Raw genomic sequence first — 14,177 nt, 5'->3', positions numbered from 1 at the left:
GTTTGGTAGTTGTTGTTCTCTTTGACATCCGGTGGGAGGGCGTTTCACAGGGCGGGTGCCACTACCGAGAAGGCCCTCTGCCTGGTTCCCTGTAACTTGGCTTCTCGCAGGGAGGAAACTGCCAGAAGGCCCTCGGAGCTGGACCTCAGTGTCCGGGCAGAACGATGGGAGTGGAGACGCTCCTTCAGGTATACTGGACCGAGGCTGTTTAGGGCTTTCAAGGTCAGCACCAACACTTTGAATTGTGCTCGGAAACGTACTGGGAGCCAATGTAGGTCTTTCAAGACTGGTGATATATGGTCTGGGCGGCCGCTCCCAGTCACCAGTCTAGCTGCCGCATTCTGGATTAGTTGTAGTTTCCGGGTCACCTTCAAAGGTGGCCCCACATAGAGCGCATTGCAGTAGTCTAAGAGGGAGATAACTAGAGCATGCACCACTCTGGCGAGACAGTCCGCGGGCAGGTAGGGTCTCAGCCTGCGTACCAGATGGAGCTGGTAAACAGCTGCCCTGGACACAGAAAAAGAAGAAGAGGAGTTTGGATTTGATATCCCGCCTTTCACTCCCCTTCAGGAGTCTCAAAGTGGCTAACATTCTCCTTTCCCTTCCTCCCCCACAACAAACACTCTGTGAGGTGAGTGGGGCTGAGAGACTTCAGAGAAGTGTGACTGGCCCAAGGTCACCCAGCAGCTGCATGTGGAGGAGCGGAGACGCGAACCCGGTTCCCCAGTTTACGAGACTACCGCTCTTAACCACTACACCACACTGGCGCTCAGTGTTAACCACAGAATTAACCTGCACTTCCATGGACAGCTGTGAGTCCAGAATGACTCCCAGGCTGCGCACCTGGTCCTTCAGGGGCACAGTTGCCCCATTCAGGACCAGGGAGTCCTCCACACCTGCCAACCATCTAACTGTCCAAAAAACTGTCCTAGATACCACTTTTGTATCACTACTATTATTCAGTTTATAAACCACCGTTTATCCAAAGGTCTGAGGGTGCTGTGCAACACTGAGAGCATAATTTATGCAGCAAAATGGTAAAAGCATAAAACGTAATAATTCACAGCATGTTAATGACGTTTTGAGACCTGCGGGTATAAGGTGGAATACAAATTTACATAAATAGTAATAATAATACGTGAAATAATCATACCAGCAGTCCTCCACACACACATTTAACAGGCCGTAGATTGTTTAGTAATGCCCATTTCATAGAAGAAACATTGGCAATGTCCACCTAAACAAGAGGGAAACGGATGCACATCTTCCAAAAATCATAATGCATATAAAAAAGCAGCCCCTGCCCTCTGTTAAGCAACAAGAACAAAACCCTCAATTTGGTTAATCTGCCTGTTTTCTGCTCTGGCGCCACCTGCTGTTCGTCTTCCTGCCTGCTGACCAACCAGTTGGGCACCAGCTACCACTGTTTATATTGCAGGAGTTGCTGTTGGTGGAGAGGGTTTGCCTTGTCCAGAGTTTACTGTTGAGCCTGCAACCCAGGGTTTCCCAGCTCCGCTGTCCTGCAGTTGCTCAGCACATTCTGAACTTCTCTCACCCTCTCTTTCTACAGCGGATGACTTCAGCTCTCAGGAGTACCTCGACGAGCCAGAAGCTGGCGGCTGGGACGCCACTCTGGTTGCCGAAGACGAGGACGAATTCTTCGAGCTGCAGATTGTGAAGCACCACGAGAGCGAGGTAAGGCACGGAACGAGTCATAAACTCCATTCCCAAGGCTGCCAACGGAGCAGGGTTAACAGCAGCCCTGGGAGAGATGTGACCAGTATCTGTTCTTTGTTCAGTGGTACCTTGGTTTTCAAACTTAATCCGTTCCGGAAGTCTGTTCCAAAACCAAAGCGTTCCAAAACCAAGGCGTGCTTCCCCATAGAAAGTAATGGAAAACAGATAAATTGCAAACAGATAAAAACATTGGCAGGATTATTGTAATAAGCTGCAGTTTGATAAGAGTATATACTTAAAGTAGATAAACAAATAAGCAAAGCTGAATTTGGATATGCATAAGAAATATAAGGGACGCGGGTGGCGCTGTGGGTAAAAGCCTCAGCGCCTAGGGCTTGCCGATCGGAAGGTCGGTGGTTCGAATCCCTGCGGCGGGGTGCGCTCCCGCTGCTCGGTCCCAGCGCCTGCCAACCTAGCAGTTCGAAAGCACCTCCGGGTGCAAGTAGATAAATAGGGACCGCTTACCAGCGGGAAGGTAAACGGCGTTTCCGTGTGCGGCTCTGGCTCGCCAGATGCAGCTTTGTCACGCTGGCCACGTGACCCGGAAGTGTCTCCGGACAAGCGCTGGCCCCTGGCCTCTTAAGTGAGATGGGCGCACAACCCCAGAGTCTGTCAAGACTGGCCCGTACGGGCAGGGGTACCTTTACCTTTTAAGACATATAAAAAACAACTTTAACTAACCACAGAAAGAGGGGGGGAAGGAAGTCAAGTTTTGAAATGTTAAAACGATTGTAAAATTAATGAAAACCTGAAAAGTAAATATATATATATATATATATATATATATATATATATATTTTAAAAAGGCCTGACGGGGGAAAAAAACCAGCCTTCAGGAAGGACAGGGAGGGAGCCAATCTAACTTCACTAGGCAGGGAGTTCCAAAGTTTGGGAGCGGCCACTGAGAAGGCCCTTTCCCCATCAAAAGAGTTCTCTTACTTAAACCTGTTGCAGTTGCGAGCCTCTTTGAGTGTGGTTTCACCCCGGAAATGCGGCTTACAGACAAACACAGATGTTGGTGTGTTGACCGAGGATGTTGTGTTTGTGTGTTGTTTCGCAGGTGAAGGCCGAAGCTTCCTGGGACTCCACAGTCCACAACTGCGCGCAGCTCAGCAGAGGAACAGCCGCTGAGCAGAGGGTCTTCCTGATTGTTCGAGTGACGGTACAGCTCAGCCACCCGGCTGAGATGCAGCTGGTCCTCCGCAAGCGGATTTGCGTCAGCGTCTACGGCAAGCAGGTACAGCAGTCCTCCTAGGCGTTCATTATCTCCATTTGCTCTCGGCGTGATGCAGTTGCACTCCTAGAAGCATTCCTGCCATTGCAGCGAACAGGAAATCGCAAGGCATGGCTTTGATGAAGCCGATGTCTCTTAACGTGGGACGAGGGGGAAACATTGGGGCAAAGCTCTACTTCTTGCTAACAGCATCTGTCTCAAAACAGCGGCGGAGCAAGCCGATTGTAGGAGTGCAAATATCCAGAGTGTGAGGTCAGGTGGGGTTACTATGAGGAATTATAAAATATGCATCAAGCCGTTGTGTCTGCTGTGAAAGCATGGTGTTGACTGGGTTCGATTCATTGACAATAATTTCTCATCAAATCCCACAACCCTCTGCATGTCTGGCCATTTCCTCTACTGTCCATTTCTCTTGCTTGACAGGGCCATCAGAGACAGTGGGCAGTTTCTTTGATGTAGCTTTTCTGATATGTTAATCTTAGGATGTTAATCTTAGGGCCAGGAAACAGATCTCACCTGAAGGCGATAATGATTGCTGTCTTCCTGGCCCTCCTTCTTATCATGTATATTGCTTGTTTATCACCTCCGGGGTTGCCAGACACACTCCTCTGTAGTTCTGATTTGTTTACCCTAGAAATATGTGTGCTTAATTAGTTTTGGTAGTTTAACTTTGTCCCCACGCTCAGAAGAAATCTGATTGGTTCTTACGAACACTCTGTAAAAACAAAATAAAAAAATTCCTTCCAGTAGCACCTTAAAGACCAACTAAGAAATAGACTGGAAAGAGAAGCTGCTGAATTGCAACTTATCACCAAACTTAAAACCATGGAGAGACCTGGTCTGAACAAAGACATTGGATTCTTATCTCATTATACATGACAAAGCCATTTTTCACCTTCTCACCCCTTGCTTTTTCCTGTAAGACCTATTGCAGTCGTCAAGAGTCCTCAACAGGCTCATCACAGCTATCTGCCAATCACCCAATCCCACCACCCTTCTGAGTAATACCCCTCCCCACCTTCTCACTATATAGAAGGGTCTGGTGACTTCTGTTTCAGTGTATCTGAAGAAGTGTGCATGCACACGAAAGCTCATACCAAGAACTAACTTAGTTGGTCTTTAAGGTGCTACCGGAAGGAATTTTTTTATTTTGTTTTGACTATGGCAGACCAACACGGCTACCTATCTGTAACTCTGTAAAAAGTTCTTTTGTGAATAAAACGACCTGGGCCAGGGGGGTGGAGAGACAGATTATTATACGCACCCTTCCCAGAGTCTTGCTGGTTCAAGCCTCTGGGTTTATTCTTATTAATCAGAGTTCAATTACTTCCATTACTTTGGGAACGCCTCAGCCGATCGGGCACCAGGGGCGGCACATGTGCCCGGCGCCCAGGGGTGAGACCAGCTGGGGCAGGGCGCTCCGGAGTCTGCCTGCCTCCTCCCACTCAGCCGCCCCACAGCTAAGGGGGAGGCGGCAGGTGGGCCGTTCGGGGCAGCGCATACCAACCACCGTGTCTCTTCCAGAAGAGATGCATGGCTCAGGCACACTGCAGGCCCCACAGTGAGTGCCGCCCGCCATTTTGTAATCCCCCCCAATGGTGACACCTGGGGTGCCCCCCCCCACCGCACCCCCTTCCTCCGCCCCTGCCTCAAAAGAAATGACTGTCTTTCTAGTTTAGTCTTTTCAATGAAAAATGGCTTTTGGTGTGTCCCCTTTCCTCTGCTTCTTTGATCCCTGGGGATTTGGAAAAGGGGATCCACTGGCTTCACCCACTAGCTCTGGGACTCACCCGTGGAGCTTAACCCTCTTGCCTCAACTGACTCTCTCTCTTTCCTTTTCCTCCTCTCTTCCTCGCTCCGGGCTCCCTGGCAGTCGTGAGAATGCTGCAGAGAGGCTACAGGAGGGTAGTAACCCATTGCCAGCACTGCCCCCGTGCCAATGCCTCTTTCTGCATGGCTTCGATGTGTGCAAGGAGCTGAAGTACCGAGGACCGCTTGTGTTGTAGCATCCTTTGCCACTGGAATGAGATGCTGCATTCATTCCCCTTGCTGCCTTGTGAGGGTTTTGTTTTGTTTTTTTTGTGAACAGGCAGTGTTGGGCAGGTTGCATACTTTCATGGGCCCTTTGCTGCATGCGAGCAACCTGTGCTTCAGCAAATCTACGTTGCCAGCAGGTCACCATCTCTTGTCATCTCATGTAGCCAGCTTTGTTTTGGCGGCGTTTGTGACCCCCCTTTTCTGTTGCCCTGCGTGCTGGGATGTGGCTATTGTGACTGGAACGTGAGGTATTCATGTGTGCTTCCCCCCCCCCCCGCCTCACTTTACAAGGACAAGTAGGAATAGAGGAAGCAGCCTTCTGTCTAGCTCAGCGCTGTCCACGCTGACTGCCAGAGTCTGTCCACGGTTTCAGACAGATTATTTCCTAGTCCTAAGGTAAAGGTAAGGGACGCAGGTGGCGCTGTGGGTTAAAGCCTCAGCGCCTAGGGCTTGCCGATCGAAAGGTCGGCGGTTCGAATCCCTGCGGCGGGGTGCGCTCCCGCTGCTCGGTCCCAGCGCCTGCCAACCTAGCAGTTCGAAAGCACCTCCGGGTGCAAGTAGGTAAATAGGGACCGCTTACCAGCGGGAAGGTAAACGGCGTTTCTGTGTGCGGCTCTGGCTCACCAGAGCAGCGATGTCACGCTGGCCACGTGACCCGGAAGTGTCTCCGGACAGCGCTGGCCCCTGGCCTCTTAAGTGAGATGGGCGCACAACCCCAGAGTCTGTCAAAACTGGCCCGTATGGGCAGGGGTACCTTTACCTTTTTAAGGTAAAGGTAAAGGGACCCCTGACCATTAGGTCCAGTCGTGACTGACTCTGGGGTTGTGGCGCTCATCTCGCTTTATTGGCCGAGGGAGCCGGCGTACAGCTTCCGAGTCATGTGGCCAGCATGACTAAGCCGCTTCTGGCGAACCAGAGCAGCACACGGAAACGCTGTTTACCTTCTCGACGGAGCGGTACCTATTGATCTACTTGCACTTTGATGTGCTTTCGAACTGCTAGGTGGGCAGGAGCAGGGACCGAGCAACGGGAGCTCACCCCGTCGCGGGGATTCGAACCGCCGACCTTCTGATCGGCAAGTCCTAGGCTCTGTGGTTTAACCCACAGCGCCACCCGCATCCCTACCTAGTCCTACCTAGAGATTAAAAAAGGTAAAGGACCCCTGACAGTTAAGTCTAATCACAGACGACTTTGGGGTTGGGGTGCTCATCTCACTTTACTGGCCGAGGGAGCCGGCGTTTGTCGACAGTTTTTCCGGGTCATGTGGCCAGCAGGACTGAGCTGCTTCTGGCGTAACGAAACACCGAAAGCAGAGCAGCGCACGGAAACGCTGTTTACTTTCCCGCCAGAGTGGTACATATTGATCTACTTGGACATTTGGCTTGCTTTCGAACTGCTAGGTTGGCAGGAGCAACGGGAGCTCACCCCGTCACGGGGATTTGAACCTGGAACCCTTTGCATGCAAAGCAGGTTGCTCTGCTGCTGAGCCATGGTCCTTTCCCCTAAGTGAATTGAGATGGGTCACCTGTCTTCCTGGGACTCCACAGTGCACCACAGAAGTTCAGTCAAGCATTTAAGCTCACTGCAGGAAGCAGCTAGGTAGCAGAGATAGATTTTACTTGGCATACGCACACAGACACAAAAATCATTTACAGTTGCTATAAGCAGTCTCCACTCTCTGAGCCCAGAGAGGGTTCCGGCTTACAAAGACAGAGTCCACGCAGCAAGTGCAAAATCCAGTTGCTCACAAAGTCCTGCAACTGCAAGAGTTCTCTCGAGTCCAGAAGTCTTGCAAGATGAGCTCTTCTCGAAGCCTTCCACATTTGCACAGGATCTCTCCCGCAGTCTCCATGTCTCCAGCAGAGTCTCCTGTACTCCCCAGCAAGGACTGCTGTGACTTGAGCCCTTATCTACCCAGCGCTACTGTGCTGGTTTGCCCGGCAACTCAGATAAGCTTGTCACACGGTGCCTGCAGCTGCCCTGTGAGGTGGTGGGGGACCATATTTCTGCCGACTCACGGAAAGTTAACCCCTTTCCCGCTTTCCTTACCATCATCATCCCAGAATAGCCAGTTACGTCTGAGGGCCATTGCTAAGAACACCTTTGGGTTGCACTGGTGATGTGTCAAAAATACATCTTTTACACCATCCCGATCTTCCCCTTTCTGCGCAGTTCTTTGCAAGAGGGCTCTGCTCCAAGGCCCTTTGCATTCGGAGGACAGACAGGTGTCCGTGAAGAGGTTAGATGGATGCCCTCACTGCAGAGTGCTTAGCTTAGAGAGGCACCCCAGCCCACACCGGGTGCTTACTTACACTCATGCAGCGCTCGCCTCTTTCATTATTATTCATTCATTTATTTATTTATCTACAATAATATTTATTAATTTTCAATAGATATAACTATATATATATATATATATATATATATATACACACACACACACACACACAACAACAACAACAACACAATAAAGAAGTAAAAGAGAAGAAAAAAGAATAACAAACTTAACATACCTAAACGGGGGGGGGGGGGGATAAAACTCAATTAATTAATTAAAATCCATTTTCATAAACATTTTAGTTGACTTCCTCTAATCTCCTCCTTCTGAATTTCCTCTTAATTTGAATGTAGCAGTTTCCAATATCATTATTTCGTAATGATAACAATATTACAGTCGCATTCCAATTTCTTTACCTTTCTTATAATACATTTTCTTATTTATATATTTAAGTCTAATTTAGTCCTAGGCCTGATTGGTTCTTTCAAGTGGTTACATATCTTTAATTTTAGAATATTTATTCAAATAGTTTTCAAATTTCTTCCAGTCTTCTTGGTAGTCCTTTCTGGTCGTGGATTCTCCCGGTGAGATCAGCCAGCTCCATAAATTCCATCACCTTCATCTGCCATTCTTCTTGCATTATTATTCTTTTAAGCCCCTGAGCAGCCGTGATCTGAATGAGTTCCCTCCACGCAGCTCTTTCCCCTCCCTGAAACTTAGGGTGCTGTTGTGGTTTGTGCAACAGTTTTTATCTTCCTTAGCATCGGTTGGGTTTCCTTACGTCATCCCTTGTGCTTTTCTGTGCTGGGGGGAGATGGGGGAAGAAGTCCTCGCAGTGAAACAAAAGAAATGCCTTGCAATGCAGAGGGCTGGACTAGAGGACCTTTGGGTTCCTTCCAGTTCTACAATTCTATGATTCTGTGATGCTTTTCCTTTTCATCCCATAACCTCTGGGCCTGTTTCACTGTCGGTTCTCCTGGGGTCATATGAACCCCCTGCTCCTTGAATGCACTTAAATATCTCATTTTCCCACGTTTCTGTTCAGCTGCTAGTTTTTTGGGGGACACCTTGAAAGTGCAGCATTTGGGGGAATTGTAAAACTTTACTCGCCCACCTTTGCAGGAACTTCCTATTGATTCCCAGCAGCCATTGACAGCAGCCTTCTCCTCCCTGAGGAGCTCTCTTTATTTTATTTTATTTTATTTTATTTTATTTTATTTTATTTTATTTTATTTTATTTTATAAGAAATTTTAATACAGTTATACATTCATATTACAGATATACAAGCAAACATCCATTTCATACAATCCTTTAAAATATTCCTACATACCCACATTCAGTCCCACACATATTTTCTTTTCCAGTGTGGTGTAGTGGCTAAGAGCGGTAGAGTCGTAATCTGGGGAACCGGGTTCGCGTCTCCGCTCCTCCACCTGCAGCTGCTGGGTGACCTTGGGCCAGTCACACTTCTCTGAAGTCTCTCAGCCCCACTCACCTCACAGAGTGTTTGTTGTCGGGGAGGAAGGGAAAGGAGAATGTTAGCCGCTTTGAGACTCCTTAGGGTAGTGATAAAGCAGGATATCAGATCCAAACTCCTACTCCTCCTCCTCCTCCTCCTCCTCCTCCTCTTCTTCTTCTTCTTCTTCCCCCCACCACCGTCCCTCACCCCACCCTGTGCTAGACTTCCAATCTACTCAACTGCAATTTCTTTCCATTTCTATTACTTTCTTTCACACACTACTAAAGCAACTTTCTACTTCCTTTTCTGTTACACATTGTTATCCACATTATTTGATATTTCAGTATTTATAGCAGAACTTGTTTGTTCTAATAGGAGTTCCGGTTTTTCAAGATGATTTTGCAAATATTCTTTAAACACCTTCCAATCCCCCGAGGAGCTCTCAAGTTCGGATCTTTGACAGCCCTTACTCCCAGAGGAGGTTGTGCTGGAGATGTTGAGGATGAGACACGGGACCTTCTGCTTTGCAGACCATAGAATCATAGAATCATAGAGTTGGAAGAGACCACAAGGGCCATCGAGTCCAACCCCCTGCCTAGCAGGAAACACCATCAGAGCACTCCTGACATATGGTTGTCAAGCCTCTGCTTAAAGACCTCCAAAGAAGGAGACTCCACCACACTCCTTGGCAGCAAATTCCACTGTCGAACAGCTCTTACTGTCAGGAAGTTCTTCCTAATGTTTAGGTGGAATCTTCTTTCTTGTAGTTTGGAGCCATTGCTCCGTGTCCGCTTCTCTGGAGCAGCAGAAAACAACCTTTCTCCCTCCTCTATGTGACATCCTTTTATATATTTGAACATGGCTATCATATCACCCCTTAACCTCCTCTTCTCCAGGCTAAACATGCCCAGCTCCCTTAGCCATTCCTCATAAGGCATCGTTTCCAGGCCTTTGACCATTTTGGTTGCCCTCCTCTGAACACGTTCCAGTTTGTCAGTGTCCTTCTTGAACTGTGGTGCCCAGAACTGGACACAGTACCATGACCTCCACTCCTCAGCTGTGACCCCTTCCGTGTTTTCCACACCCCAGCCAGGGGCAGCACCCCCCACAAATTCCTTTCCTGCTCCGCCTGCAGAGCTCGCTGGGCTTCTTAGCTATTCAGCGCCGCCACCGACGTGCAGCCCAAATGTGCGTTTCAAAAGCGTATCAATAACCTTCCGATGCGCCCAGTTGTTTTGCAGCAAGCCGGGGATGACTCATCTCTGCATTAATTCAGGAGTCGGGATTTTAACCTCGCAAGGCACCCTGTCAGCATAAACAATGGCTCTGCCCCGTCTTAAATCATTGCTGGCAATGATCTCTGTGGCCAAGGATTCGGTGGCCAGACTCGTCTGCAATTCGAAGCACAAATATCTCTGAGCTCACGAGAAAAAAGATAGAGGCTTGCACTGGTTCTGCAGGTTAAGTCGTCACCTTCCTAGGTTTTCTGTAATTCATTTGTTCATTTGCAGCGTTTATACCCCGCCCAAAGAGGCCAAAGGCTAACTAAAATCAGTTCAAAGACTGTCCCTGCCTCATGATCTGGAAAGACACGACACACAAGGAAAAAGGGAAGAGGAGGGAAGAGGGGGAAACAAGCACAAGTTCTTCCAGTTGCTGTTTTTACGATGCAGTTGTATGTAGTTCCTTCTGTGCACACTCTGGAAGAGTAGCAACTCCTCCCCGATATCATTGTTGGTTCTGGCTCACTTGCCCCTTATAAAGAACAGTAACCACCCCAAAAAACACCTCCCCCCCCCCAGGTTAGATCTAGGAGCAGAGCTGGTGGCCAGGAGCACACAATTTTCCCCTTGCAGGAGGGGAAGTTACCCTCCTCCTTCACTGATGCCACTGGCAGATCCGACGGTCTTGCCCTCCCTGGTGGCAACATCCAGACTCGGTCATCTATGCAAACCAGATGACCAGATTCGGTCATCTACGGCCTAGGACCCTCGTACCTACGGGACCGCCTCTATTGGTATGTCCCACAGAGGACCTTACGGTCTTCAAACAAAAACATCTTGGAGGTCCCGGGCCACAGGGAGTTTAGGCTGGCCTCAACCAGAGCCAGGGCTTTTTCGGCTGTGGCCCCGGCCTAGTGGAACGCTCTGTCCCAAGAGACTAGGGCCCTGCGGGACTTGACATCTTTCTGCAAGGCCTGCAAGACAGAACTGTTCCACCAGGCCTTTGGCCAAGGCAGAGTCTGACCCCCTCCTTTGGTAATCCTCACAGAACTCTAGCCCAACGGTTGCCATTAATTTGATTTTGACTTGATTTTAGAATGAGTTGATTTTAGAATGCTGTGTTACTCGTATTGTTCTTAGCCGCTCTGAGCCCGGCTTCGGCTGGGGAGGGCGGGATATAAATAACATTTTATTATTATTTTATTAAACGTAACATTTGCACTAGCATGTTTGCTTTCTGGGGATCTAAGCATCTCTAACCATTACAAATCATGTTTTCAATGTGGCACAGAGCCTCTCAGACACACTCAGTCCCACAGATCCTTCTACCTGCAGGAAAGATTTGGGGGTTGGGGTCCCCAGGAACCAGACAACCGACATACAGTTCGGTGTGTGAATGTCCCCCACCACCCGAGGCACCAAATGCAGAGCTATGCATGTAAAGGTAAAGGGACCCCTGACCATTAGGTCCAGTCGTGACCGACTCTGGGGTTGCGCGCTCATCTCGCTCTATAGGCCGAGGGAGCCAGCGTTTGTCTGCAGACAGCTTCCAGGTCATGTGGCCAGCATGACTAAGCTGCTTCTGGTGAACCAGAGCAGCGCACGGAAACGCCGTTTACCTTCCCGCCGGAGCGGTACCTATTTATCTACTTGCACTTTGACGTGCTTTCGAACTGCTAGGTGGGCAGGAGCAGGGACCGAGCAACGGGAGCTCACCCCGTCGCGGGGATTCGAACCGCCGACCTTCTGATCGGCAAGTCCTAGGCTCTGTGGTTTAACCCACAGCACCACCTGCGTCCGGATCAATTTGAATATAATTGCTTAAAAGCAGGTGGCAAATCAACTAAAACCTTTCTCAGCCGGCTGGTGATCACACTTGTGCAAATGTTTGTTTTGGGTGGAACAGGAACACAAATTGCAGGTTGCAAAAGGCCTCTATTTTCTCTTCCTTCGAGCTGAATGGGAGCTGCTTGTTCTTCTCTCACGCTAAGCGGCTGCTGATGTGCTTATTGGCTTCCTCCCATTGGAAGAGTCCTCTTTGTATTTGCCATCAACTTATTTGAAGCTGCAAGTTTTCCTCTTTTCCCCCCGCTCCCAGGGTTTTGCTCAGAGTTTCCTGAGAAGAATGTCTTACCGAAGTTCCGTTCCTGGTTGTGGAGTCACCTTTGAAATCGTCTCAAATATCCCAGAGGTGAATATATATATATTTTTTACAGCGCAAACCTCTTCCCTCAACTACTGTCCTATGTACAGTGGACGCTCGGGTTGCGAACGTGATCCATGTGGGATGCACGTTCGCAACCCGTGTCTGTGCACATGTGGGTTGCAATTTGGCACTTCTACTCATGTGCAAAGCGCAATTTAGCGCTTCTGCACATGTTCCAAAAGCCAGAACAGCGAGACGGAGCCTTGCGCAGCGCTGCCCTGCAGAGGCTTTGTGCGGCTGAGCCAGAAGCTAGAACAGGGAGATGGAGCGCTGCGCGGCGCTCCCTCTCCCTGTTCTGGCTTAGCCGCGCAGCCTGCATTCGCTCTATAAGACACACACACATTTCCCCTTACTTTTTAGGAGGGAAAAGGTGCGTCTTATAGAGTGAAAAATACGGTATTTGAAAAGCAAATGTAATCAACAGATAACAGTAGTAGGATTGCAAGAAGTTTTGTAAGGACGACCATGCGAAATATTGCAGAGAAAACTATAAGAATTCCCGTATTTTTCGCCCTATAGGACGCACCTTTTCCCCTCCAAAAATGAAGGGGAAATGTGTGTGCGTCCTATGGGGCGAATGCAGGCTTTCGCTGAAGCCTGGAGAGCGAGAGGCATCGGTGCGCACCGACACCTCTCGCGCTCCAGGCTCCAGGAAGCTATCCACAAGCCTTGCGCGCCTGGGGGAAGTTCTCCCAGGCGCGCAAGGCTTGCAGGCGGCACCCTGCAGCGCGGAGCACGGGGCGCCCTCCAAAGGACGCCCCGTGCTTCGCGCCGGTGTCGGCAAGCCTTGTGCACCCGGGGGAACTCCCTCCGGGAGCGCATGGCTTGCGGGCGGCAGCCTGCCACGCGGAACACGAGGCGCCATCTGGAGGACGCCCCATGCTTCGCGCAGGTGTTGGCAAGCCTTGCGCACCCGGGGGATCTCCCCCCAGGTGCGCAAGGCTTGCGGGCTGCACCCTGCAGCGCAGAGCACGGGGCGCCCTCCGGAGGACGCCCCGTGCTTCGGGCAGGTGTCCGCAGTCTGCCGCCCGGCGCGTGAGGTGCCCTGAAGCAGAGCGCCCCCCGCGCCGGACAGACATCCGCAGCGTGGGGAGCCCTGCAGGAGTTCCCACAGGGCTCCCCACGCTGCGGATAGCAGCCTGCCGCCCGGCGCGAAGGACGCCCTGAAGCAGAGCACCCCGCGCTTCGGGCAGACATCGGCCAGCCCCACAAGCTCGGGGGACAGCGGGGAGGCACAGCGCTGCCATCCCGCTGTTCCCCGACCTGGTTTTGGGGGGAAATAAAGGCAATTTTTTTCCCCTTTATTCCCCCCCCAAAAAAACTAGGTGCGTCCTATGGGACGAAAAATACGGTATTCGTGAAGGAGTATTAAATGTAATACTGAAAATAATGAAATGCAGGTTAAGTGATAAAGACTGGAAAATCTTTCAGATGCAGTTGGTGGAAGTCCAAAACATTGTATAAGATAAGAAAGTATGTTATATGATTTTTGGAAATCGTTTGTAAAAATATTAATAATAAATTATTATTATTATTATTATTATTATTATTATTATTATTATTGGAGCATGGCTAACTCCGGGTGGCTTGTCTTCCTTCCAGGATGCCCAGGGCGCAGAGGAGAGGGAGGCCCTGGCGAGAATGGCCGCCAACGTTGAGAACGCAGCTTCAGCCGATTCGGAAGCCCGGATAGAGAAGTATCTTCGGAGTGTCCTGGCCGTTGAGAACATCCTTACTTTGGACCGGTTGCGTCAGGTGAGCAGACGCCGAGATGAAACGCCACGTGGCCGTTGGTTGGCTGTGGAGTTGGGGCCTCTGATGCAAAATCACAGAACCCGGGGAATTCTTCTTGTTGGATTCCTATTTGTAGTACCGTGGTTCCCCGCAAGACGAATGCCTCGCAAGACGGAAAACTCGCTAGACGAAAGAGTTTTCCGTTTTGGAGGTGCTTCGCAAAACAAATTTCCTATGGGCTTGCTTCGCAAGACGAAAATGTCTTGTG

The 14,177-nt window shown here is 49.9% G+C and overlaps 1 protein-coding gene and 1 long non-coding RNA gene across 3 annotated transcripts in view; one reads left to right on the top strand and one right to left on the bottom strand.

The window, feature by feature from the left end:
- The window catches only part of LOC307211971, a 202,371-nt gene that overhangs the window by 128,529 nt on the left and 59,665 nt on the right, over positions 1 to 14,177 (bottom strand). The gene's annotated exons all lie outside the window — the stretch shown is intronic.
- KIF13B (kinesin family member 13B) overlaps positions 1 to 14,177 on the top strand; it is a 203,807-nt gene that overhangs the window by 147,812 nt on the left and 41,818 nt on the right. For both annotated transcript variants that reach the window (XM_079968398.1, XM_079968397.1), the window contains exons 30-33: positions 1,571 to 1,695; positions 2,798 to 2,974; positions 12,068 to 12,160; positions 13,778 to 13,930. In XM_079968398.1, the coding sequence (XP_079824524.1) occupies positions 1,571 to 1,695; positions 2,798 to 2,974; positions 12,068 to 12,160; positions 13,778 to 13,930 (548 nt within the window). The remainder of the gene's footprint in view (positions 1 to 1,570; positions 1,696 to 2,797; positions 2,975 to 12,067; positions 12,161 to 13,777; positions 13,931 to 14,177) is intronic.

Source organism: Podarcis cretensis, assembly GCF_951804945.1.
Source record: "Podarcis cretensis genome assembly, chromosome: 3".
NCBI classification, from domain to species: Eukaryota; Metazoa; Chordata; class Lepidosauria; order Squamata; family Lacertidae; genus Podarcis; species Podarcis cretensis.
The sequence above is the reverse complement of the archived record's forward strand: the minus strand, read 5'-3'. Positions and strand labels throughout refer to the sequence as shown.